Here is a 25,282-nt window from a genome sequence, read left to right as displayed (position 1 = left end):
TTAATCTAATAACTACAACATTCACTTTTATTGTAACTGTTGATCCGAAATTGGAGCAAGCTAGCAGGTGGGTTGGGGGAGTGAGTGTCAAAAATAGCGAATTAATTACTTGCATTTTTCATAATACCTGTATATCTACTGTAGACTTTTCCCTATTGGTGCAAGGGATCATCACCCTCTACATTGCAAAGATGGCCTAATGAGATACGTGCATACTCTGTGGTTGGGTGTGAGCCAGGGGGCTGAGCTCAGGGAAAGCCACCAGCAACCTCTCCCTCTCCTGAAAGGATTTCACACGTTCCTTCAGGTCCGTCACAGTGGCTTTGAACCCGTCTAAGTGTGTTTCTAGTGCCTGCTTCTCACTTTGGAGCTGTGAACAAATATCCTGAACAGAGAGGACACCATACATTAATATTGGGTGTAACAGGTGATGAGGTGATGAGGTCTTGAAAAAATATCTGCTGCGAAGTGATTTGCACCTGAAGTTGTTCATTATCCTCTGACATCTGTTGAAGTTGATTGTGGAGGTTGAGCTCACTTTCCTCCCTCTGTCCCAACTGCCTCTGCAGTTCCTCGCATTCTTCATCGACAGCATGAAGTCTCTGCAGCAAAGATGTTTGCTTTGTTTCCATTAACTGTAAAATGAAACAATGACACCAATGCAAACATTAAGCTATTTATAAACTTTACTGGTCTGACCGTCAAGTTCTACAGATGAACTCAAAGCGTGTCTGACCTCCTGGTGATGACATGCACTGTGGTATTTGGCCTTCTCTTTCTCCAGGAGTAGTTCAGTTACAGAGATTTGACTTTCTAACTGCTGGATCCTCTGCTGTAGTTCTGAACATACCTTTCTGTCTATGTGCAACATCTTTAATTTCTCCTGGACAGCATTTCTTTCACACTCTGAAAAGAAACTATTATTGAATTGTGTTCTGATGAATATAATTGGATATTGTGAGGAAAACGTACCAAGAGATTGCAGTCCATCTTGCTGTATTGCTATTTCTTCTTGCAGACTGGAATTGCATATCTTTAGGGATGAATATTCTGAAAATAAATGACCCTACTCATATGTAAATGTTTTCCCATTACATGTATTTGCTCTGTGATGTTACCTCACCTGTCCTAAGTTGCTGATACTCCTCTGATAACCTTTCCTCTGTTTCTTTCGTGGTCGCCTGTGCTTGCTTCAACAAAAGTTCCATCTGAAGAACTGTGGATTTATGTTTTTCCTCTTCTCCCTTTAGTTCCTTTTCTGCACTTTCCATGTCATGTCGTAATTTGTCCTGCTCTGCTTTTGCCGCTGCTAGTTTGTCTGTAAGAGGATCTACTGTATTTCGGACATCCTGTACATGTTTTGCAAGTCGTCGCATATCTCTCAGCTGCTCGCTGGCCCACTGAGAAACATCACTTGATGACATTTGCCCCATGTCCATGGTGTCCTCCACAACAACTAAGAGTCGCTGTAAAGAGGACGGCAGGCCCTCACCTTGAAGAAGTTCTACCAATGCATTTCCTGTCTTTTTAATAGTAAACTGCACTTCATGACATGCACTGCAGGGAGAAGAGGCTGATTCAATAGTCTGGGAGTTTCCATTGCAGGTGTCCACTTGGGGATTGTCGTGGACGCTGTGAATAATGCTAGAAGGTGCTTCATCCTCTGGCAAAAACTTGATGGAGCTTGTTGAAGACCAGGCAGAGAAGTCATGGATGCTGCTGTCGTTCCGTAAGTGCGTTTGTGATGAGATGGAAGTTGCACATTCATCACAATTCAACATGTCTGTTTTAAACTCGTTTTCCATGCACACCAGCTGACAAAAAATACAGAACAAGTGATGCAAAGATTAAGATACATATGGGTTTTCACATGTCAAAAACCTTGTGAGAATACAAAATCATGTCTACCTTCATGTTTGCAAACTCAACTAAATGTCTCCAGTATTTTTTGACAACAAGACCAATTGACATGCTGTCTTTCTCATGGTGTTGTTGCTGCTTCTTGTCTGTGTTCAGTTGTTCAACAAACGCGCTGGAGGCTTGAAGAAGAAGTAATAGTCTTGTTTGGAGAAAAAGAAAGGGTGTGTTATGGTTATGGATGCATGCAAGGCTACATTAGTGCACATCACATATCTACAATGTAACAATTAAGCATGTCCAAAAAGTACTAGGAAAAAGCAAAGCCTCTTCTTTGTTATATTGTACATCTATACAAGGGGTGTCCAAATGGTCAAATTAAAGGACACTGAGGCCACTTTGATATTTTACATTTTGTAAACCAAGTCATGTACATATGCTAACAAGTTAAATTTATTATTCATTAATTCATTTTCCACCGCTTATCCTCAAATTACTGCCATCCGTTCATTTTTCTTATTGTTTTTGTTAGTTTTCTTGTTTAATTGTATTTTTTTAATGCCATTATGCATTTTAATGCAATTAAAAAGCATACCGTAGACGCCATTGTGTGTATTTTAGGGGTATCTTGAAACACTTGAAAAAAATTCCAATCTTTTCACCTCATTGACGACGTTTTGGTCGTAAAAATATTTACAAATGTGGTGTAAAGGTGTAATTACCTGTCTATCACCAGCTCGAGTAAAACGACGTGAGAGTGCTGGTTAAATTCGTGCTCTCCGTCCATATAATCATACTGCTCCAGCTCCAAATCCAGATTACTCGATGTTTTGTGCGGGAATTTCCACGAGTAAAAGCACACCTGACCTGTTGTTGAAAGTACGTCCAGAGTGGCAACTTGGAGGTCGGCGAGATCTTTCTGGAGACTTTCTATACAGTCCCGGCGACCTAGAAACTGAGACATTTTCAATATTTTACTGTGCGATAGTTGTTTGTTGATACTCCTCCTGCTCCTTGGCAACATGCTAGGCACTTCAAGCCCCATAGTTCTTTGCGGCATGTGCCCGGAAGTAATACACCGCCATTGACGTCGGTTCATCGAGGGCACCACGCAGTAAGTTTTCAACCACCAGATTTGTTTTAACCTATATTGATAAAGTACTTGATTGCGCATATATCTGGTGAAAACCATACACTGTATACATTTGTTTTTCAGGTTGGCTTTAGGTCAATAAAAAGACGCAGTCATGCCGCCTGGCCCCGTTCAAATTGTTCAGCCGGAGCTCAACAAGGTAACGCTACCAGTGCTAGTTAGCCGATGTAAGCTAGCCAGCTAACCTACTGTAAGACATTATACAATTTATAATTCCTATTGTCTATATCAACAACAATGAGGGTAATTGTTTACACTCGATGTGTTATCCACGTACTTTACTTTGCGTGTAGATTTCTACATAGATTAGCATCATCGATTTTACGGCGACCGCCATTCTTTCGCTGTTCGGCAGGATTATCATTAGCGCTATTTATTCTCCATTTCATAGTTGAAATGTTAAAGAACCCATATTTTAGCGATGAAAAAACGACCGCAAGTTACGCGCGCTGTAGGAGAGGCCGTGCAGACGTCATTCGCATACATGTCTATTAGGTAGATTCTTTAATTTTGTATCGGATTTATATTGACTGTTGGAGCACATCAAGTCAATACCTGTTTTAAAAGTCAACAGAGTAGTCATTGACATGTTTTTAGTGATAGTGTTTTTAGTCTTAAGTGTCATATTTTTAATTTACATGCCTCACACTGCAGTGCAGAAGCTTTTCACCCCACACTAACAACAACAATGCAAACACGACATTAACCCAATTAAATTTTAATGAAATTTTGTCTGCAATCAGGTATTAAATTATTCTTCCATATACCTTTATATCGACTTCCATCACTCTGGTCCTTGAAAGGCTTTAATTTGTATTTAATTATTCAAGCACAAATTGACTTGATGTGATCCTATTGCCAATCTGATATGAGAGCGAAGATGATGAAGTAATCTACCTAACACACATGTGTTCATCAATACATCCCCACGGACTGAACTGCAGAGTGCGCACGTTCACCCTCAGAATTTTTCATGCTAAGATTTGGGTTTTGTAACATTGCTACATGCTGCTGCATTGCAGTGTGAGACATTGGTGTAACAATGTATAATAATAAAAACAATGTCACTGCAGCTTTCAAATTATATGTAAATGTAGCATTGTTGTTGCTTTTGAGTTTTTTTCTGACTGCTTTGTAAGTGTTTTTCAATACGTGCATTCTTGTCTTTTTAGCTGTTTTTATATCTTTGGAACACACACAAACAGGAAAGATGTGTGTTTTTCTTATACATAAAGATTGTGGATGATGGGGAAAATTGGTATATGAAATATTAACATTGATGTAATAATGTAATGCTTGTCTGCTTTCATTAATTTTGTTGACAAAATCTAATTCTATGCTACAGAATGATGCAGCAGAAGAAACCCCAGCTACCAAACCCATAGTTGGCATTATATACCCACCACCAGAGGTCCGCAACATTGTTGACAAAACAGCCAGCTTTGTCGCCAGGTCAGTTTCAAGTTACTTAAAATTTACATTCAGTAAAATCCATTAATAAAGTTTTGTCTATTTTCAGGAATGGGCCCGAATTCGAAGCAAGAATCAGGCAGAATGAAATCAACAATCCAAAGTTTAATTTCCTCAACCCAAACGACCCATACCATGCATATTACCGACACAAGGTCAATGAGTTCAAGGAAGGTAAAGCACAGGAACCATCTGCAGCTGTGCCGAAGGTTATGCAGCAGACCATGCAGCAGACCCAGCAACTTCCTCAGAAAGTAGGACAATGTTTTTCATGGGTTTCCTATATTAGTTTGCCAATGATGTATATTTAAAAAATCATGTTGGTTATTTTGCTCGTCCAAAGGTGCAGGCGATCCAGGAAATACCTAAAGAACCACCTCCTGAGTACGAGTTTATTGCTGATCCTCCATCAATCGCTGCATTTGATCTGGATGTTGTCAAACTTACCGCCCAGTTTGTTGCCCGCAACGGCCGTCAGTTCCTTACGCAGCTCATGCAAAAGGAACAGAGGAACTACCAGTTTGATTTTCTACGGCCACAACACAGTCTTTTCAACTACTTCACTAAATTAGTTGAACAATATACAAAGGTGCAAAAATTTTCCCTCTTTTTTTCCCCCCCAATCTATCTGTTTTTACTGTATGATTTTCATTCAAAATTAATTTCTGTGTTGTCCTTGAACTTGTAGATTCTAATACCTCCCAAAGGCCTGCTGATAAAGCTGAAGAAAGAGGCAGAGAATCCTAAAGATGTTATGGACCAGGTAAACAATAACTGTTCCCCACAAGTTAGTATTTTTCAGCTTGTTTTCTTTGTAAATAAATGTTTCCTCTCTACACAACTACCAGGTGAGGTACCGTGTTGAGTGGGCAAAGCACCAGGAGCGTGAAAGAAGGAAGGAAGAGGAAGAAAGGGAGAAGGAACGAGTAGCTTATGCTCAAATCGACTGGCATGATTTTGTTGTGGTCGAGACGGTGGATTTCCAGCCTAATGAACAAGGTACTGCAGTACAATCATTATAATCAGCTTAGCATACAGCAAATACTGAACTAGATAGAATTTGGCCTTGATTGTTGACCTTTCAATATGTTTTTTTGAAGGCCACTTCCCCCCACCAACAACACCAGAGGAGCTTGGTGCCCGTATCCTAATCCAAGAGCGTTATGAGAAGTATGGTGAGAGTGAGGAGGTCGAAATGGAGGTTGAAAGTGATGATGAGAATGATGAACGGGAGGTACGAAATGCAGGCCATGCCACACAACCTGATCAAGACACACAGGTTCAGGACATGGATGAGGTAAGAGGATGCTGAAAAGATTTAGGTCATGGTATTTACTAGAGATGTCCGACCTTGCCATAAAAATGAGATCTCTGATTATATCGTTAATGTTTTTTTCTTTTTTTTGACAATAATAATATAGCCGCACGAGTAGTTTGGCATTCTGATTGGAATATGCAATTTGCAATGACTGTAAAGTTTTACCTTTTGCTCTTTGCACATATTACGGTTCCATCTAAATTGTTGAGCTGACTACGAATGAGAAACAGGTGCTGCTGCACTTTGTTGCAACTGCAAAACAGCTGCACATGGCGCCAATCATACAGAAACATACTGTGCACTAAGAGAACCAAAATAGGAGCACAAAACAGGAAACTACATAAATGAAGGAACATCAAAACTTAGAGACCACCCGGTCACTTGGAATATGACAAAGCATCAAACGACGGGATAGTGAGACATCTTCCTTCGATACTTCTGCTCTAATAACACACCTAAGGAAGAATCACAAAGTGTCTACCGAGGCAGTTACATTTTGCACAAACTGTGTTTATTTCTAAAAATCAAAGTAAAAGACGCACAATGTGTTTATCGGACAAGATAGGTTTGAGGGAGGAGCTACTACCTGTACGGTATTGGTAATGAAGTCATCTCTATTAATTAGGTATGCCATAAAAATGCATTGGTAGTTGTATAAGAAGCAAAATATAATAACAATAGTTAATAAGAGTTTCATTTTTTTGGCAGTACAATGCTATAGTTATTCATGTTAGAACTTAAGTGATTTGGTTATGATAAAGAAAATCATTCAATTTGCCAGATGTCATCTCTTATATTTAACTCCAATGAGCTATTTTTGTTATTAGTTTATCTGTCCAAAACAAATGTACCATAAGTTATTCCAGGCATTAAAGTGAACAAATGAACTGCAGAAACAATGGTGGTCTAAATATTTTTCCCATGACTGTATTTGTCAATCTTTCACCCTAGGGATCTGATGATGATGATGAAGGCATGAAAGCACCACTGCCACCGAGCAACCCAATGCCACCCCCGCTACCTCCAACCCCAGACCAAGTTATTATTCGGAAAGACTACGATCCAAAAGGTAATATCTGTTGCGGTTTATATGCGGTCATTAGTTTTCCACTGCTATTTCACAACTGACAGTGTATGTTGATCTGTTGCTGTCATTTCATCAGCTTCCAAGCTTCCAGTTCCGATTGCAGTTTCTGATGAGTATCTCATCTCGCCTATTACTGGTGAGAAGATTCCAGCCAGTAAAATACCCGAGCACATGCGAATTGGTCTGCTGGATCCGCGCTGGCTGGAGCAAAGGGATCGTAGCATTAGAGACAGGCAGACTGAAGATGAAGTTTATGCTCCTGGTTTGGATATTGATAGCAGCTTGAAACAACTGGCTGAGAGGCGTACTGATATCTTTGGTGTGGAGGAGACTGCCATTGGTAAGAAGATTGGAGAAGAAGAAATTCAGAAACCAGAGGAGAAGGTGAGTACAGTTATGGTCTTATATCAGGAAGGCAACATGTTTCTTTTTTTTCATTGTTTTCCTCGGTTGCTTTTCTTTTCAGGTTACTTGGGATGGCCACTCTGGAAGCATGGCACGCACTCAGCAAGCAGCACAAGCTAACATCACCCTTCAAGAGCAGATTGAAGCGATTCACAAAGCCAAAGGGCTGGTGGGAGAGGATGACAATAAGGAGAAAATCGGTCCAAGCAAGCCCAGTGAAACTCACCACATGCCTCCCATCCCATCATCTGCACCCAGTTTGCCTAAGCCCACCCCTCCGGTCTCGGCACTGCCTCGCCCCCCAACCACTGTATGATGTGTCTACAAATGGAAGATTTATCAAACAAAAGACAGTCAGTTGTTGCTTTATAACAATGTTTGTTTGCAGGTGGGCCCTCCAGTGCGTACAACTCTTCTGTCAGCTGTACCAGTAATTCCAAGGCCCCCAGTGGCTCCTGTGGTACGCCTGACTCCCGGACAAGTTATAGCACCAATGCCTCCCATGATTCCTGCTCCTCGCATCAATGTGGTTCCCATGCCGCCATCTGCATCTCACATGATGGCTCCCAGACCACCTCCCATGGTCGTTCCAGCAAGTAAGAGATAACTTTCTTACAAATGTATTGATCTTGCTACTGCTAAGAAAGTGTCTTATTGTACTGTAAAGTAAAGTAAATGTTCACCTCATTGCCATCTAGCATTTGTTCCTGCTCCTCCGGTACCACAACCACCAAGTATTGCTCAGGTACCACCATCCCATCCACCGCCCCCTCATGATGATGAGCCACACAACAAGAAGATGAAGACAGAGGACAACCTGATTCCAGAGATGGAATTTCTTCGAAGAAACAAGGTCAGTGGGAGTGGGGATACTGTGTATTTACTTACTTTGCTATATTTTGAACATGCAGGCAACACACCAGCTGTTGCCCCTAAAGTTCATCAATACAACATTAGATTCAAAAGATAGTGATAAATGCGTAGTCGTCATTTCCTATCTATGTATAGTACACATTTAAAATGTTTTTATTTGATTGTGCTTATTCTACTTTTCATCAGTATTTTGTCCACTATGGGGCAATACAGTGAAAATAAGTTAAGATGGTCCAAAATTCCTTTTTTGTTGTATTGTTTATCTCAAGGGTCCAGTGGCAGTCAAAGTCCAGGTCCCCAACATGCAGGACAAGTCGGAATGGAAGCTAAATGGCCAAGTGCTCAATTTCACTGTCCCGCTCATCGACCAGGTAATCATCACACTCCTTTTTTTTTATTATTATTATGAAAAGTGCCTTCTTACAACTTGTCATTCCTCAAAAGGTGTCTGTTATTAAAGTCAAAATCCATGAAGCTACAGGCATGCCGGCTGGAAAGCAGAAGCTCCAGTTTGAGGTATATTTATAAACTAATTATTCAGGCATCATCCATACTTACCCAATTGTAAATACTTGTGAGTGAGTGGCTAATGGTATTTATTTCTATTTCTAGGGCATTTTCATCAAAGATTCCAACTCTCTGGCTTACTACAACATGAATAATGGTGCAGTCATTCACTTGGCATTGAAAGAGAGAGGTGGAAGAAAGAAGTGAACCACCTGACCACAAGCTTTTTCTTTTACTGTATCGTGTCAAGATTTAATTGTCAGCATAGTTGTAGTTTCAGTCCATATTGTGAAGCGCTTGTTTGCATATCCATTGTCATGTAATCCAATTCAAAGTGTGTGTTGTTGTAAATCACTCACTCAACTTAATTGCTCAGTTGTGCTTTTTCATTTAATAAACTTAGGGGGAACGACGTGAGCTTGTCAGAAACATAGGTGTAAATAATAATAGTTCAGTAAATGTATGAAGTAAATAAAAAAATCATGCCCGAGTTGTAGTAAATGAAATAGCCACTAGGAGCATTAAAACCTTTCAACCCCAGACTAATCACAGCAGCGATGCAGAGGACTGCTGGTCGAAGCAGAATTTACTGGGGAATGACAGGACATGGAGTTCAGCCACCACTTTTATAACTTAACTTTCTAGTCCGTTAGTTTCTGGCAATGAATTCCAATATATCCTTACTGGACGGTGGAGCCCACGTCGAAACAATCGGAGCGCGACTTCCAAGCTGTTAATGTAAGTTTGTTAGCTTCCAAGCCAGCTAGCTAACGTTAAAGCCTTTTTTGTCGTTGAATTTGCATGCCTCGGTTGTATGATTTCATTTGTGGTCGCGTGACGCCCGCTTATGATTGGTTGGGAGAAAGGTTCACTCATACACATAAACAATGGCGTCGGGGTGTTTGCCTCGACAGTATGTGTGCTTAAGGAGCAGTTTTGACTTGGGCTTGTCAACAGACTCGCTGGCGTTGGCTAACCTGGATAGCCTGTTAGCCGTCTAAGCTAGCATGGCCAACACTGAGAACGGCCGCCACTCCGTGGACTCAAGGAGCATCAGGACCATCAGTAGCAGCCGCATCGACGACGAAAGCTCGCTGGGCTCCGACTCCGAGATCAATGGCTTCACCACCGACAGACAAACCGATAAATATGGATTTATTGGTGGAGCGCAGCAGTACACGGAAGCTTCGTAAGTTTGAGTTTGTCTACCTAACAGTCCTGTCCTTTTTAGACTGTAATTTGTGATGGCCCAAATAAAGGTGTGTTTTTAAAGCACCATAAATTACCACGGAGTAGGGAAATATGAGTGTCTGCCTCAAAATGGGTGTGCTATCTGGAAGGCACTATATGAGCTGCGTGGCACAATGCGGTTTATTATACTCCCGTGTTTTCCTCGCTCTAATGCAATATACGTTTTTTTCTCTGTGGAGGGTGACTCCTTTATTCATAGTTTTTGCGCTGTTTTTTGTAAAGCTTATTTTCGTTGAAGTGACTTTAAACGTAAATAATGTAATTTTACAGGTAACATTACATTGTTGTACTTTACTACGGTGGCCGATTGGGGCCAACAGGGATTTTCACACATAAGACACCAAATGAAAAAGTCAATTTTTCGTGATTTTATGCTAACACTAACATTACTGAGTTAAATCAGCTGCACTATGAATGATATGGTAAAATGTTAAGGCCAAGTAGTAAGACAAGAGAAAAATACCTTTTCATTTTGCCTCTCAGGACATCCCAGTCATGAGTTTGAAGACGGACAGGCCTCTGGTCTGGCTTTAGTGGCCTGGCAGCTTCCGTTTTGGTCTCTCAACTTGCAGGATTTCTTTCATGCAGTTGCTTTTGGCATTTGCACAATTTTTCTTCTGTATATGTGTCTTTACAGCAGAAATTGTATGGATAAACTTCTACTAGTTGACGTAGTTTCACAGATCCAGAGTTCTTCTGAAGTGTTATTTTTCATGATCCACATGTTCCAATAAGTTTTGTAAATAGGGAGTCACCTAGAAATAGCCCCTTTTGAAGCAACATGAACCTTCAATTACATGCTTTTGCTGATGAGATAATTGCATAGATGAAAAAGCATGAGACCTCACTGGTAATGTTACGTTACAGTTGTCTCATTTTCCTTTTAAGTCATAACGTTTTATGTGGTCTCTCTTTTAGTGTAGAACAGATACTGTACTTGGGTTGCAGAAAAGACAGGGAATACTGCAAGTCTTCAAGTTTTACCAAAGTTTATTCTGACAAACACTGGATTAAATTGTTTTTTTTTTTTTTTTGAACTAGCCTTTGGTTGTTAAATTGGCTGCCATACTCCTGACCACAAACACAGCTGTTAAATAAAAATGTCACAATCTGAGTCCCCTTTGCTTTTAACAGACATCTCTGAATGTTTACACTTTACAAGTGACCTAACGCTTGCTTCAAACCTTGTCGAGTTGTGTTTGTTGAACCGAGTCATGTGTTTGAATAGCATGAATTAATTTATTCTCTCTCTTCATGTTTACCTCCAGAGCTCTGGATGTGCCTCCAGCAGTGCTGAGGCAAAGGGAGGTGAAGTGGCTGGATATGCTTAATCACTGGGACAAGTGGATGATCAAGCGATACAATAAGGTCAGGCCTTAATGATAACTATATAATGCAATGTTGCTTCCACTTTGCATAGGTTCAACCCTAAGTATGAATCACTTCTGCAACGCTGTTATCTTCAAAATCATCATCTCCAGTCATTTTTGTGGAACAGTTAGTTTATTCATTGCGGAAAGCCTGTTTAAAGCCATATCACATTTTCTGTTTGCCATTGCATTGAACAATATATTCATCCCATGTTTTAGTGTCATATTAAATTTTTGGAATTTTTTGTATCCTTGCAGGATGCAACATTAACATTAGTTAATTGTATCAAATGGAGCAGAGTCACATTTTATGTGTTTATAATAGTAATATACATTTGAATTTACGAGCAAACTAAGAACTGCAGTTTCCCACAGGGAAAGATCAGGATAGATGATGTCAATGTTAAATTTGCATAATTAGCCATGACTAAACTCCGGTCAGGGTGGAGATTTTCAAAAACATTTTTTGTGTGATCAGGTAAAAGGTTTTTGGTTTGTGCCACAGGAAATGTGCAACAATTACCTCCATGTTTCTAAACCTTATTTAACAACAGAACCACAAGACGTTATTGAGTTACGAGTGTTTGTTTCATACTCAGCGGTGTCTGTCACAATTACTCCTTTCGCAAAATTAACCCATTTGATTACTTTGTTATTCTTGACTAGCGGTATTCACTCTCTGTCACTCACAGCCTTCTTTGGAGTCATAGCGGCTTATTAGTTTGTCACACTCACTGTTGTTGCTGGGGACAGTTAAGTAAATTTGGCTTCTCAAAATAATATGCCTTCAAAACCATAATACATTTGCATCACAAAAATTCCTACTAGAAAAAAATCAGACCTCTACTGGAACAGCAGAACTCTTCAAAACATGTCTTGTCCTCTGTCCTGTGGGTTAGGAACTGTTTCCAGTCATAAATAGATACTATATAGGGGTGAGCGAGTACACCACTATCTGTATCTGTTCACCCATCAAAATGACCTGTATAAACCGGAAGTGGGTGTGGTTAAATTAATTGATCTGAAATTAATGAGAAGTTGTATTTAGCTGTATTTATTTTTTATTAATCAGCTACTCCAAAGTGATCTGTCAGGCTCATGAAAAATGCAGTCCAAAACTGCGCGCGGGCCACACTTTGGACATCCATGTACAAGGCACACACACCATGTTGAGGTGCGCTTTGGCAGCAAGCCTCTCATGAGGATTACACACGAAAGAAACACTTGATCTCTTTATAATGCATGCCATGGACCGCAGTCACGATGCATACAAACGAACAAGAGCCTGCACACAGCCGAAGTCCTTCCACTAAAATTGCGACGTTGTGTCTGTGTGCTCCCATATCCCCCCACTCGGCATGTACGGATCCCCAAATTTTGCCCACATTTTTGCAATTAGACAACACGCACTTGGGAGTGCCACGGCTTGCTACCGCCGCGTATACAAATACAATATAGACAGACTTGCCGGCTGCAGAGGTGGTCGCTGTGTGTGACTGGCCAATCACAGTGTGAAGAGTGAATTACCCAAAACTTTATTCCCAACAACAGTTGAAGATTTCCCTTATTCCCAACAACAGTTGAAGATTTCCCTGAATATGGATAATTGACGTTTTATAGTTGTAATCTACAAAAATGCATTATCCGTAGCGTATACTTGTATAACTCATCCCTAGTGATAAACAACTATGAAAGTATCCCATTTATTCATACTGACGATTCATATTCAAATTCACGGGTCGGAGCTGGAACCTATCCTATTGCTGGTTGCAATACGAGACACTGAGCAATTTAACACATAGCTGCAACTTTATATCATTTCCATGAGTCAGCAGCAAGGCAGGACTTGACCTACCCCTTCTTTTTACTCATCATGTGACAAAAAATACACAGTGTCAAATTCTGGGTGGGGCTCAAGTGATTTAATATGAAACTGGTAAGACAACATGCTGGTCAGTGTCTATGTGTATGTTTTTCCCCAGAGCAGATACAAAAGTGGATTGAGCTGAACAATGGGTTAATTTGCTTATAGTGTAGATAGTGCTCATGGTTCACCTGCTCACATGGCACCAATATCAGGAAGTAAAGGTCACACAACACGATTGTGTTCTCCTTTTTAAAGATGTTGATACATGCAGTGTTAGAAGGTCGACTATTTTATTATATCAACACTGATTTATGCATGGTAACAAGCACATACTGCATAAGCAATATGCATTTTTAATATTGTACTTTAACAAGAGGTATTTATGTTTGGGAAATAATCTATCTTTAAACACCTATTGCTTACCCTTTTGTCTTGTGGTTTTCTTAATTTTGTGACTTTGTTCTTCTCTTGGGTCAAGGTGAGGCTTCGTTGCCAAAAAGGAATTCCTCCTTCCCTGCGAGGCCGTGCATGGCTTTACCTGTCAGGGGGGAAGGGAAAAAAAGAGCAGAACCAAGGAAAGTTTCAGGTCAGAGATGTTCCTGTTTCATTGCCTACTCGAAGCTCCCACTCATGTTATGGTTTGGACTCATTTCAGGTTAATTTTAAAATTTTACAGAAGCTATAGTATTGTTAAATAATACTAATAATGTTAAAACCCAAATTTAAAATGTCATATATAGGTTTAGGAACCAATTAACCGTGATAAACGAGGGATTACTGCACAATATCTCAATGCAATTATTCCTTGGTAAATGTTGGTTAGTAGTCTCATTCATCCGCATTGTTGTATTCCTAGGGCATTGAGTCAATCACAACAGGACTTCCTTGGTTAACATCATTGTAGAAAAAAGTATTGAAGTCACTTTCATGTGTTCTGTTCAAGGAGTTGGATAGCCAGCCAGGGGACCCCAAATGGCAGGATGTGATTGAAAAAGACCTCCATCGACAGTTCCCATTTCATGAGATGTTTGTGTCGCGTGGAGGACACGGGTAAGCTCTCTATCCGTAAGGGAAATTACACCCAAAAACTATTGGATGTATAAAACTGTTGTCTATTTATGCACAGACAGAAGGACCTTTTCCGTGTTTTGAAGGCCTACACTCTATACAGACCAGAGGAGGGATACTGTCAGGCACAGGCTCCCATTGCTGCTGTGTTACTCATGCACATGCCGGCTGAGGTACATCCCTGCCACTTTTCACCCCCAAACACTTGCACTCAGTATCATTTTATATGAATGTGCTGTCATCTTTTTGATATTGCACTGCTCAGTTTTAATGTGACCTTGAGTTCAAACTCAAAACAGAAACAAATGATGTCATCTGTCACTTTGCTTTGGGAGCTCCAGTAGTTAGAATCCTACTAGGCCAGTAGCCTACCCAGTCTACAAAGGCCAGACATTCGGAGGCAACTCCTCCAGCCGTGAACCAGCCTTGTGAAAGTTATGTTTTTTAAATTAGGTTTTACAGGAGAGAGAATAAATGATAAATCTACAGAATTATCTCCATATCACAGCTAAACCACAAACCTGTTTCCCACAGGATGCCTTCTGGGGGTTGGTGCAAATTTGTGAGAAGTACCTCCCTGGCTACTACAGCCCGGGCTTGGTGAGAAACACTGAAAGCACAACAGAAATATGCTAGAGGCTAGTACAGTTACACTAAAGCAACAGTACATTCTGCAGCACATGAAGTAGTTTGGTACACATATGTATGATAATATAACAAGAACATTTTTGGATGATTAATCCTATGTTGCGATTTCTCGTAAACTGTCATTGTTTTACTTTGACATACATCTCAAGTAGAAACACGATATGTTATGTAATCGCCACTGTCGTGCTAAAGCTTGCTTCAACATGATGCATTTGGACTGGTTTATAACGGTGCAACAGTTTCAGGCAGGGCAAATCACAGTACATTTGATTCACTTGTTAATGCCTCTCATGTGTGTCTCTTAGGAGGCTATACAGTTAGATGGAGAGATCCTATTTGCTCTGCTTCGACGCGTCTCCCCACTAGCCTACCGTCATCTGGAGAAACACAAGATCGACCCCATCCTGTACATGACTGAATGGTTTATGTGCGCCTTCTCTAGAACGCTTCCATGGGCCTCAGTGTTGCGTGTCTGGGACATGTTCCTCTGTGACGGTAATTCTTGAATTTGTTTTGTGAATCAAATTACTAGAGGACAAGGATTACCTGCAGTTGTTTTGGTTACATATACTGCAAGTAAATGCATGCAAAATCAACTAACCTTTGTGCGCATTTCGTGTAAGTATATTATTTGCATACTGTATCTCAAGATTATTACAGAAAGTGTTACTTGCACAAAAAATAGGGGAAATGGCATTAGGAAAAACTGTGTACAATGGAACACATTCACACACATTCGGAAATTCAGCATTCTCAGCCCTGCAAATTCATGGATTTTACAGTATATTTAAAAAGATTTCTTCAGAAAATACATACATGTACCACTGTTAAGAAAGCTTACACTTTCTACGCGTTTGTTTTTTTACTTCACTGGTAATGTTTTTTCGTCAAGTGTTGATATTTTGTATTTTGTTCCGCGGTCCGTTAACGCACCATAGTTAAGTGCTGTGATTGGCTACACTACGAGGTATGTATTGTATTGCATCACTTCATCAATCACCTTACATTATCATTCATTTAGAGCTGCTACGATTCATCAATGAACCGATCCAATTAATCTTCAACTATTTTGGTATTAACGTCCACCTATCAGAACGGTTTGAAGGGTTGTGGAATGAGCCATGTGTTGTTAAAAGACATTTTAATGGGCAACTAAATTGCTTGCGGTTTTTGTTTTTCAGTATTTGCCGTGGTCCCAGAAAATAAACCCTGCATAAAGCTGGGCTATCCTGTATCCAAAAAATAACTTTTAACAGGTTCCACCCTAAAGTCACTTGTTTCTCTTGCAGGCGTGAAAATAATCTTTCGAGTGGGATTGGTGCTACTAAAGTGCATGCTGGGTAGCCGTGAGAAGTTGAAGGCCTGCCAGGGTCAGTATGAAACCATGGAGCTTCTCCGAACCATACTGCCTCGCTACATGCAGGAGGGCTTCCTTGTCCGAGAGGTAAGAACAGGAAGGTGACAGATGGTATAAATAAGATTTGGCCTACTATTAAGTCCATACAGTCCAAACAAACAGGAGGCAGTCTTCTTTTTCAGCCGTTCATTAGGTTTTCACTTAGACACTCAGCCAATGAGTTCTGACGAGCTACAACTGATGTTTCACTAGTTAGCATGACCATAAATGGACAAAGTCAGCAAAGTCCAAGACTCCTCCACAGATAAGCTGACATGCAGGGTTTTAATATGCAACTGACAGTATGCAGTATCTCCGTTGCGTGCATTTTGTGTTATGAAATACTCTTTGTTTGTTTCTTTTGACTTTTCCTGATTTCTAAATCACATACAAATTAGGTTTGCTTACTTTACTTACTTTTGGAGTTAAGGTAAAATAGGGTATTTAGTACTTGTTAACTATGATTTAGGAATACTGTAAATGTCATGCAGCGCCACCTGCAGGGCAGAAGGTCACCAGCTGTAGTTAAGCATTCTTAGTGAAGTGATGGACTGTAAAGAAAAAGGGGTGTTCACATCCAAATAGGCTCATCCAGTCTTTACTGCTGCTGTGAGTGTCCAGCCTTATAATAAGCAGTCTATGTGACTTGACCACCGGTGACCCTGCCATAGGCCTTTGGCATTCACTTGATGAAGTTACAAAGTTTAACACAAAGGCCAGACATAGAAAGAACTTGCTGTTTCCTGTGAAGGGCTGGTCTACGCCTCAGAAATGCTTTCAATGATTCACTTGTGTCTGAATGACGTGTCTTCCTGACATAGATCCTGGAGGTGCCAATTACGGCACGAGATGTGGAAAGGGAGAATCACACCCAACTCAAGCGCTGGAAGAAGAACCACGGAGAGCTCAGTTTCAAATCCCCGCCGAGGATGCACGGTGCCCGTCTCATCATGCTGGCTGACCCGCCGAGGCGCCAGGACCTGCAGCAGCACCCCACTATTTTAGTGGCGGAAGAGGAGCTCAGCCAGCAGCTAAAGAAGGCGCAGAAAAGCAAAAAGAAAAGTCTGAAGAAGTCCCAGTTCCCTGAGGATATCCCAAACCCTTACCCTCTTCCCAGTGCTATGCCACCACCACCCGCTTATCCACCAGCTCCACCTCCAGTTCTAAGCAAGCCCACAGAGACTGTGCCACAGAGTGAAACAATTCCAATTCTGCAGGGGCGTGCACCTCCTGCAGAGGTCCCCGCTGCCAAAGAGACTCTCCTTCAACGATCTACACAAAGCCTTAGCAGCACAGAGCAAGATACCTACCTGTAACTCTGAAGCTGTGTGTGTGTGTGTGTGTGTGTGTGTGAGAGCACATGTGTAAAAAGCACCAGCATCCTTCAGCTAATGACCAGCCAGGGATGAGTGTTGGACTCATCTTTTAGCATGTGGTGTACAACTACCATGTAAAAATGACACTTTTTCCTCCTAACTGGTGCTGTGTGATGCTCTTTTCTCCAAACATCTCCACAGCATGTCCTCACCAGGGGCCGATTGTCAGTGACTTCCTGGGAGACTGTCACCACTTTTTGGTGTTTGGGAACAAAAAAGTGCCAAAGCTAATGTGTTTGATGTCCACTCAGATCCAACACTACTGTGGTACTTTTGAAAGTGAAATTCTACAGGAGTGAGTAACCTTCATGAAGTGTTTTGATCAGTAGTAGCTGCCGTTCCTTCTCCATTCCCTGTTTGTGAAACTTAACACATCCAAGTTGGGAGACAATATTTCTCAGTCATTTATTTATCTTTTCTAAACTTTTCATAGTCTTGCATTTACATTCAAATCTGTCTCAATATTGTACTTGTATTGATTTTTCCATCAGTTATTCATTCTGTTTTCTCTTGTCACAAAAGCCTTGCATATGTACAAAATGCCTTTTTCTTTTCAAGTGTTCTTTGAAGCGATTCACTTAAAACCACAGTCACTGTGCCATGTTCTGCAGCTTTGGAGCAGCAGTCGTTGACTTAACCGAGGAACTTAGCAACAAGAACACTGCACCAACATTCTTGTCGTCTTAACAGCCAATCAGCCTTAACACGCTTGTTTGCCAAATACTAATTGGTGACTTTGTACATTGATTTCCTGTCACAACTTGGATACTTTATAATGGTGCTGACCTTAGTTTTGTGTTTGCTTGGAAATTCTACACTTGGGAGCATTTCGACCTTTTTTTTAATCTTACTGAAAATTCCAAAGCAGATCAAGCTGTTTTAAGCTTATTCCATTTGGACAATAATTGTGAGTTCAAGCCTTCCTGGTGGGTTTGAAGCCATTTTTGGTTTCTTTCTTCGACTTTGTTCAAGTTCATAGACCAGACCAATCGTTTTTGCTGCTTTTACAAAGCGACAGGACAGGATGTTTCATTACAACTAGTTTTTCCCCCATCTCTTCTACTACAGACACATTTGTCTTTTGTTCCATGAACTTAACATGCATTATGTAGAACTGACAGGACCTTTCATGATGAAATCATTTATTTTAGCGTGTAATGCAAAGCAATCAATTGTCATTTCTACATTTTGTACTTTGTATCAACTCTATGACACGAGGAAAAAAAGCATTGATGTCAGAGTGGGCAACAATCATACTGTATGTACTACAAATAAATAAATGGAAAAATCATCCCAATATTTTATTTTCCTTACAGTGATGTGTGGCCACTACAAAAAAAATGTCAATTTTCACAGGAAAATTGAAAATGTTTCTGATGTTTCCGATGTTTTTTTTCCACATTTTCTTAAGTAAAATTTACTTAATTTGCAAATTTCTGTTTGTTAGCATGTTGTCCATAATATGTTTACATGCACCATGACTTTCTACAGCCTGTATGACGTCATCATCCTTATGCGTACAATACTGTGGCGTTCATGAGTTGATGAGGAAGAGACGGTTCTTTATTTTCAATGAGTAAGACAGAACTCCCATTCGGCCTACTGAGCCCGTTAGACGTCACTATAGGTGATCACTCACCACAGCAGTCTCAGTCACGGTGCCACCAAAAAGGAAAAACTAAAACATCACACAGCAAGAGAGATTAAAAACAAGTTACTTAAAAGCTATTTACACAGTCAGTGCCACAAAAAATGTAATAAAATGTTGTTTACAGCAATTTTAAAACATCTTTTTGACGTCAGTAGTGTTTTTTAACCGATAACTAAGTGGAAGTTGCACTTTTTGGCTAGGCGCCTTGTCTTACTCTTACCAGCAGATGGCGCAGCATAGTCGCTACTGAAACCTAGCCTTGGGTGCTTGAGATGTTTAAATATTCCATATAATATCTCAATAAAAAGCGTGTATGACATCCTTACTCTTACATGTTTTAAATGGAAGGTGTTATTTGTCTTTCTGATAGAACAAGCTCACCAGTTTGCAGTAGATTCGGCTGACAGGTAAGTGTACTCATTTTTCTTTTTTCTTTCAGAAAAAAACATTAGCTTGTGTGTGTATTTTCATTACATTTTAACTTAAGTGATCAAGTATAAATGTGATATTTACCTTTAGCCCTTGGATAATGAAAAAAATCAAATGTCAAATGTGTCTTCTCAGATAATGAAACATTAATGTTTCTGTGTGTGCGTGTGTGTGTGTGTGTTCATTTGTTGCACAAATATTTAACCTTTCAACACCAAGAGGCTTTGTCCCTCAGGAGGTCAATCCTCATGTCTTCAAACTAATGACAGCCTTCCATTCTTGTCTTAATTCACTGTTTGAATAAGTCTAATAGCCATTTTCTTCCTTTGGAGGTGTGGGACACTTGGTGTGCTGCCCCGGGCTACAGGAGTTCACCGCAAGTCGCTACCTTGGTCATCTAGGTAAGTCGTTTCTAATTGTCCGGCTAGGCGTGAGTTGCAGCTGTTGACCTCTGACCTCTGGGGTTCAGATTACAAGAGATTACAAGAAAAGGCAGTTATTCTTGCTTCGATTATGTTGACACTAACTCTAATTTTCTCATGGCGTCCCTTCCACACGGTGTGTGTATGGGGTGTGTCCGTGCGAGGCACGGCAACAGTTAACGTTGGCAGCCCCGGAGGAATGCATGCACCGTCACGCTTTGCCCCTTTGCATGGGACACCTGGCGCTCTTTCAGTGCCACCGTGGCATTTACATGTCAAAGGGGGATGAGCAAGAAGGCTCTCTCTGTGTTCCAGAGATGATCTGATTTATCTCTTCATCAACGGAAATATATCCTTCGTTGGCCAATAGACATAGGAGAAGGAGCGGTCAAAAGAGACTTGTGATGCTCTGTGTGATCCCAGGCCTAACGGACCCCCGTCACAATGCTTGATTCATGTGATGCGAGGGTCATTCTCCCTGCTCCCAGGCTCAGTGTGTAAAAGTACTGTTATGTTTGTGGGTTTGTGGGCTCAGGTATCTCATTGCCACTTTTGAACCAGCGTGACTGGATTGACTGGGTGAAATTGACAGGCTGAAGTTACAAATATAGTGCATGAGAGCACTGCCCAGCAGAGGGAATACTAAGTTATTTATTGCCCGAGAGGGAAAACATTCATCTTGTGAAAGAAGAATGAAGATAAGATCTTAAATTAAAAGAGAAGAACCAGGGAGGATCACCGACTCATCCCAAAATTGCTGCAAAAGGAGATGTTACTTTTATATTCCCCTCATAGTGTCTTTATGAGGTACTCTGTGTCTCATGCCATACATATACAGTACAAATGACTTCCAGTATATTTATTGTACACAACCACAACGAGTTGTGCACACACAACCTATTTTCCTCTGAAAATAGTCCGTTTCAATCACAATCAAGTCGGTAATAATTTATAAATACCTAACAATACAGGCAAAATGTACGGTACAGAATACATGTACCACTGTTAAACACAATTTTTACACTTTTATGTACTGTTGAGGTTCTCATTGGCAGTGACCAGGATGGATAGGATCAGGAACGAGTACATCACAGGGTAAAGTCAGAGAGGCCAAACTGAGATGGTTGGGGCATGTTCAGAGGAGAGGTAGTGAATATATTGGCAGAAGGATGCTGCGTTTAGAGCTGCCAGGTAGGAGGCGTAGAGGAAGGCCAAAGAGGAGGTTTATGGATGTAGTGAAGGAGGACATGAGGGTAGTTGGTGTGAGAGAGATGGAAGCTGGCACATAACAGATGTTAGCTTGGTTGTCGTGCTGACCCATTTCTCCAATTCAAATGTTCTATTGATCATCTTACATTATCATTCATAAGTGGTGAGTACTTTAACAGGAATATGAATATGTGTGTGAGGGCTTAAACCTGGATTGTGCATTTAGCTTGTTAGCTTCTGTCATGAGTAAACAAAGGTAATTGAAGAGAGAAGAGAACAGCTCTGGAGCTGAATCTAATCTACTAATTACAACACTTTTATTGCAAATGTTAATCCAATGTCATAGGAGACCATCTAGGTCAAGCTGGCAGGAGGTTTTGGGGGAGTAGGAGTGAACTGTGTTGGCAAAAATAGACATTTTTATGGGCGCCTCCATTACCCACGCATCGCAATAGGTCCTGGAACGTAACCCCCATTAAAGTGGGGACATGCATTGTACACAGTGTGATTTAACAATACTGTTGTTAAATAACATATTAATGTGGGCAGATTTATTACAAATATAGCATACATTTCATACGTGAACATAAACAGCTCTCATACATTTCTGTATGAAAACATGACATCTCTGTTCATATTAATATATGACCTTAGAAATATATCCATGCGCTTTATCTGTCCACCATAACTCCACCAGAGACTATACTGTGACTTTTTTATGTTTAAGTCTGGAGCAGTAATTCCAAATGGAACCTCTGCAATGTAGTTTTAGCACCTGTGATGTTTCCACTGTGTTGCTTCGCTTCCATTTATGGTCTACAAATGGCCACACATATGGCTAGTGGATGGTAAATTTAACATAGAATAACAACCTAAGATTCTCATGGGTGCATTTAGCAAAGTACTTTAAATGTCATCATGGCTCTCTGTTCACTTATTCCCAGTAGAGACACGCTGCCTGAATTAGAATGTTGTTGGAAAAGATGCTTGATTTGTATTGTTGATTTCAAGCAATAAACTGATCAGTATTATTTATGTTGCCATAACACATGCGTGTCCAGAGTGTGGCCAGGGGCTGTTTTTTATTGGCCCTCAGCACATAGATCAACATACATGAAACGAGTCAGCCCCCCTAACTCCCAGCAAAAATGGAAAAAAAGAGCAATAATTGTAAGAGAAAGTCATAATATTCACACAAAGAATAAAGAATACAAGGAAATACAATACTTTTTAGAACAATAAAATAATGAATATGAACATGAATATAATATTATATAGTATAAATATGATATCATGTGGTAATATTATGTGAAACAATTTTGGGGGGATTAGGTAGAAAAAAGTAACATTACAAAAATAAAATCTAAATATTTTAAGAAAAAAATAATGTTAAAATAAAGTGGAAATTGCATAAAGTGCAAATATTAATTGAAAAAGATATGTCCTAATATTATGAGCATAATAGTAATATAATAATAATACTATTTTGAGAAAAAAACAACAAACAAAACCAAAAATAAATTTGCATTTTTAGTGACAAATTAGGTAAGGAAAAAGTAATGATATTACGAGAATAAAATCCAAATATTATGGAAGTAAAGTCGTGATTTTGTGAGGAAAAAATCTAAAAGTGAACAGCAAGCATTAATGTATGGAGAGAAAAAAATCCTTTAATTTTCTTTGTGGAAAAAAGTTTAGATAACCCTGCCTTAACGCAAAGGGTGTATGTGTTATATGTTTTGATAGAGTAGTCATTTTTATGTCTTATATAACTTTGTATGAGTTTTTATGATTCAAGAGTTACCTTATGGAGAAAAACAACACAATATTTGCAGAGACTTAGTTCCAGTTAAAAAGAGCCACGCCCTTTGCCCCTGTTCGTGAAGTCGACAAACGTAAAGGGACGTTCTGTGGAGCCGCCACACCCCATCCAAGGAAGGTAAATGAGGCAGAGTAAATGTGTAGGCCAATTACCTGCTTGATGCTGTCCCTGGAGGATATTTTCTCTGTAAAAGATGGGCGTGTGGGGGTTATGTGTGTTGCACACCTGCACTGCTCCTTGAGGACTTGGGACTTGGCACTTTGCAGCAAGACGGATTGGACCAGGACCGCTGCCGCGACGGATCCAGTGTGAGCCCGGGGCTAGGTATTTCATTTCATCTCCATCAGTGCACCCCCATCCACCCCACTTTCCCTATCATCCTTCTGACCTCTTACCTCTCTACACCTCCTGCCTCAGCAATGCCAGAGGCATACAAGCAACTCTGACTGGAGGTCTCGTCAAGTAAATGAAGCGTAAGCAGCAGACACCTATTACCCGACACCCGCCAAGCCTAAATGGCCTCTGCCTGACACACAGTTTTTCCTAAAAGACCATCAAAACCAGGCCCTAATTCACACATTACAGTATATACGCTCACTGGATATGAGGAACATACTGTGTTTTCCATTATACAAGCTAGATCAAAGGTTGGCCTTACAAACTTTTTACAGTAGGTCCTCACTCTTTTCCAGGACCACAGACAAATGGTGAAAAAAACTGAGTAATTTATATGCCCAAAAAATGTCTATTTTTCAGTTGAGTTGTGGACTTCTACAGAGCTGCTACACACAATAACCCACACAGAAAGCTCTCTAGAGCTTCCTGATTCCGTACCTCTTTCTGCAGTATTTCAATTGACTTCCTGCTTCTGACCCATTTCCAATTCAATCCACCCCCGACCCTCCTCTCACAAGTGCTCCTGAGGACTTCTGGATACTAGCTGCATGTTTAAGAATTGATTTCAGTGCATGAAACAACACTATTTTTTGTGGCTTATGTTTGCAGGCTGTGAAGAAAAAAACGCATAGACTAAAAAGCATAAATAAAGAAAAGTACTTTATATTTAATATTGTTGTACAATTCCAGTAGGACAATACATAGTGACAATAAACTGTGAACAGTTTCATTTGGTGATGGAAGGCATACCTATCTTTTCAAAACAAGTTCAGTCTTTCATTCTCACTTTTCACCTAAAAATATGAAAAAAACGACCTTTCAAGTAGTTTTAAAAATTTAAATGGTGGACTATGAATGTGAACGATACACATTTATGCTGTTTTGAACTAGTTTGTGAGAACTATGAATTTGTACAACATTGCTTGGCATACATCTGTCACTGGTTTCAGTTGTTTTTGCACATATGAAAGGGTGTCAATTTTAAAATAGATTTCCTAAGAGGTTTTTTTTTTAGTTTTTTTCTTGGATGTTCTCAGGTACGGTAATCTTACCCTGGAGGGTAGGCTGGATTCATAAGTGGTTATTTTATCTCGTGACTCACATGACTGTGTTTACTTTTACTCAACTCTTGCAACACCCACCTGCTTGTGTATGCACTTAGTACATCAATTTCACCAAATAAAATTCTGCTGAGTTTAGCAGTTCCATTAGTCTTTCCTCAATCATCGATCTTTCTAAATGCCGCTGGGTCGAGGCACATGGCTAACCAGGATTTTTCGGGGTTGAGGATTGTCTTAAAAGTCGGTGTCCTCAAAGTTGTTGGTCATGTGGTGTTCTATTTGGTTTCTCTATTGTCAGACGAGGGCATGTCCGAAGCTTGGCCCGGGGCCATTAGCAGTTGCTGTTTTTCTTATTGCTCTGCGGCACATTCTGAAAATATAATTGAACACGAAAACAAACGAAAAACGCAAATATGGAAAAAAAATCAGCAGTAATTTTACAAGAACAAAGTGAAAATATTAGGAAAAAAATAACAAGCACAAAATAGAAATATTAAAGAAAAAATGCATGCTAATATTATAAGAAACAAAAAAGTTCTAATATTGCAAGAAAAAAAAGTCAAAATATTAAGAGAAACATCATATTCTAAGGAGAAAAAAGTTGCAATTTTAGAAGAATAAACTCATAATATTATGAGGAAAAATA

The 25,282-nt window shown here is 40.1% G+C and overlaps 3 protein-coding genes and 1 long non-coding RNA gene across 4 annotated transcripts in view; 3 read left to right on the top strand and 1 right to left on the bottom strand.

The window, feature by feature from the left end:
- Window positions 1–125: 125 nt before the first annotated feature.
- Window positions 126–2,863, bottom strand: ccdc157 (coiled-coil domain containing 157). Its single transcript, XM_078789834.1, has 7 exons — window positions 2,580–2,863; window positions 1,909–2,059; window positions 1,124–1,814; window positions 973–1,050; window positions 737–906; window positions 480–635; window positions 126–385 (listed from the first exon to the last, which is right to left on the bottom strand). The coding sequence occupies exons 1-7, from the start codon at window positions 2,819–2,821 to the stop codon at window positions 197–199; spliced, it is 1,677 nt and encodes a 558-aa protein (XP_078645960.1). The 5' UTR covers window positions 2,822–2,863; the 3' UTR covers window positions 126–196.
- Window positions 2,861–9,087, top strand: sf3a1 (splicing factor 3a, subunit 1). The gene is made up of 16 exons (XM_058070006.2): window positions 2,861–2,971; window positions 3,074–3,149; window positions 4,356–4,462; window positions 4,530–4,734; window positions 4,824–5,069; window positions 5,169–5,243; window positions 5,329–5,479; window positions 5,581–5,777; window positions 6,750–6,867; window positions 6,962–7,269; window positions 7,352–7,600; window positions 7,679–7,886; window positions 7,989–8,143; window positions 8,433–8,534; window positions 8,608–8,679; window positions 8,776–9,087. Exons 2-16 carry the CDS (start codon window positions 3,105–3,107, stop codon window positions 8,875–8,877), a joined length of 2,340 nt encoding a protein of 779 aa, XP_057925989.1. The 5' UTR covers window positions 2,861–2,971; window positions 3,074–3,104; the 3' UTR covers window positions 8,878–9,087.
- Window positions 9,088–9,225: 138 nt separating this feature from the next.
- On the top strand, window positions 9,226–19,055 carry LOC131127782 (TBC1 domain family member 10A-like). The gene is made up of 10 exons (XM_058070014.2): window positions 9,226–9,408; window positions 9,628–9,859; window positions 11,190–11,289; window positions 13,637–13,744; window positions 14,102–14,208; window positions 14,285–14,399; window positions 14,761–14,826; window positions 15,180–15,369; window positions 16,164–16,318; window positions 17,092–19,055. The coding sequence occupies exons 2-10, from the start codon at window positions 9,678–9,680 to the stop codon at window positions 17,584–17,586; spliced, it is 1,518 nt and encodes a 505-aa protein (XP_057925997.2). The 5' UTR covers window positions 9,226–9,408; window positions 9,628–9,677; the 3' UTR covers window positions 17,587–19,055.
- A 444-nt stretch (window positions 19,056–19,499) lies between these two features.
- Window positions 19,500–25,282, top strand: part of LOC144898234 (uncharacterized) — a 43,888-nt gene continuing 38,105 nt past the window's right edge. Inside the window, exons 1-2 of the long non-coding RNA XR_013627123.1 lie at window positions 19,500–19,704; window positions 20,059–20,127. This is a non-coding gene — a long non-coding RNA (uncharacterized LOC144898234). The remainder of the gene's footprint in view (window positions 19,705–20,058; window positions 20,128–25,282) is intronic.

Source organism: Doryrhamphus excisus, linkage group LG3, assembly GCF_037039965.1.
Source record: "Doryrhamphus excisus strain RoL-2023G ecotype Guam linkage group LG3, RoL_Dexc_Guam_v1.1, whole genome shotgun sequence".
Lineage (NCBI taxonomy): Eukaryota > Metazoa > Chordata > Actinopteri > Syngnathiformes > Syngnathidae > Doryrhamphus > Doryrhamphus excisus.
Note: the sequence above shows the minus strand (reverse complement) of the source record. Positions and strands in the feature narration are given on the sequence as shown.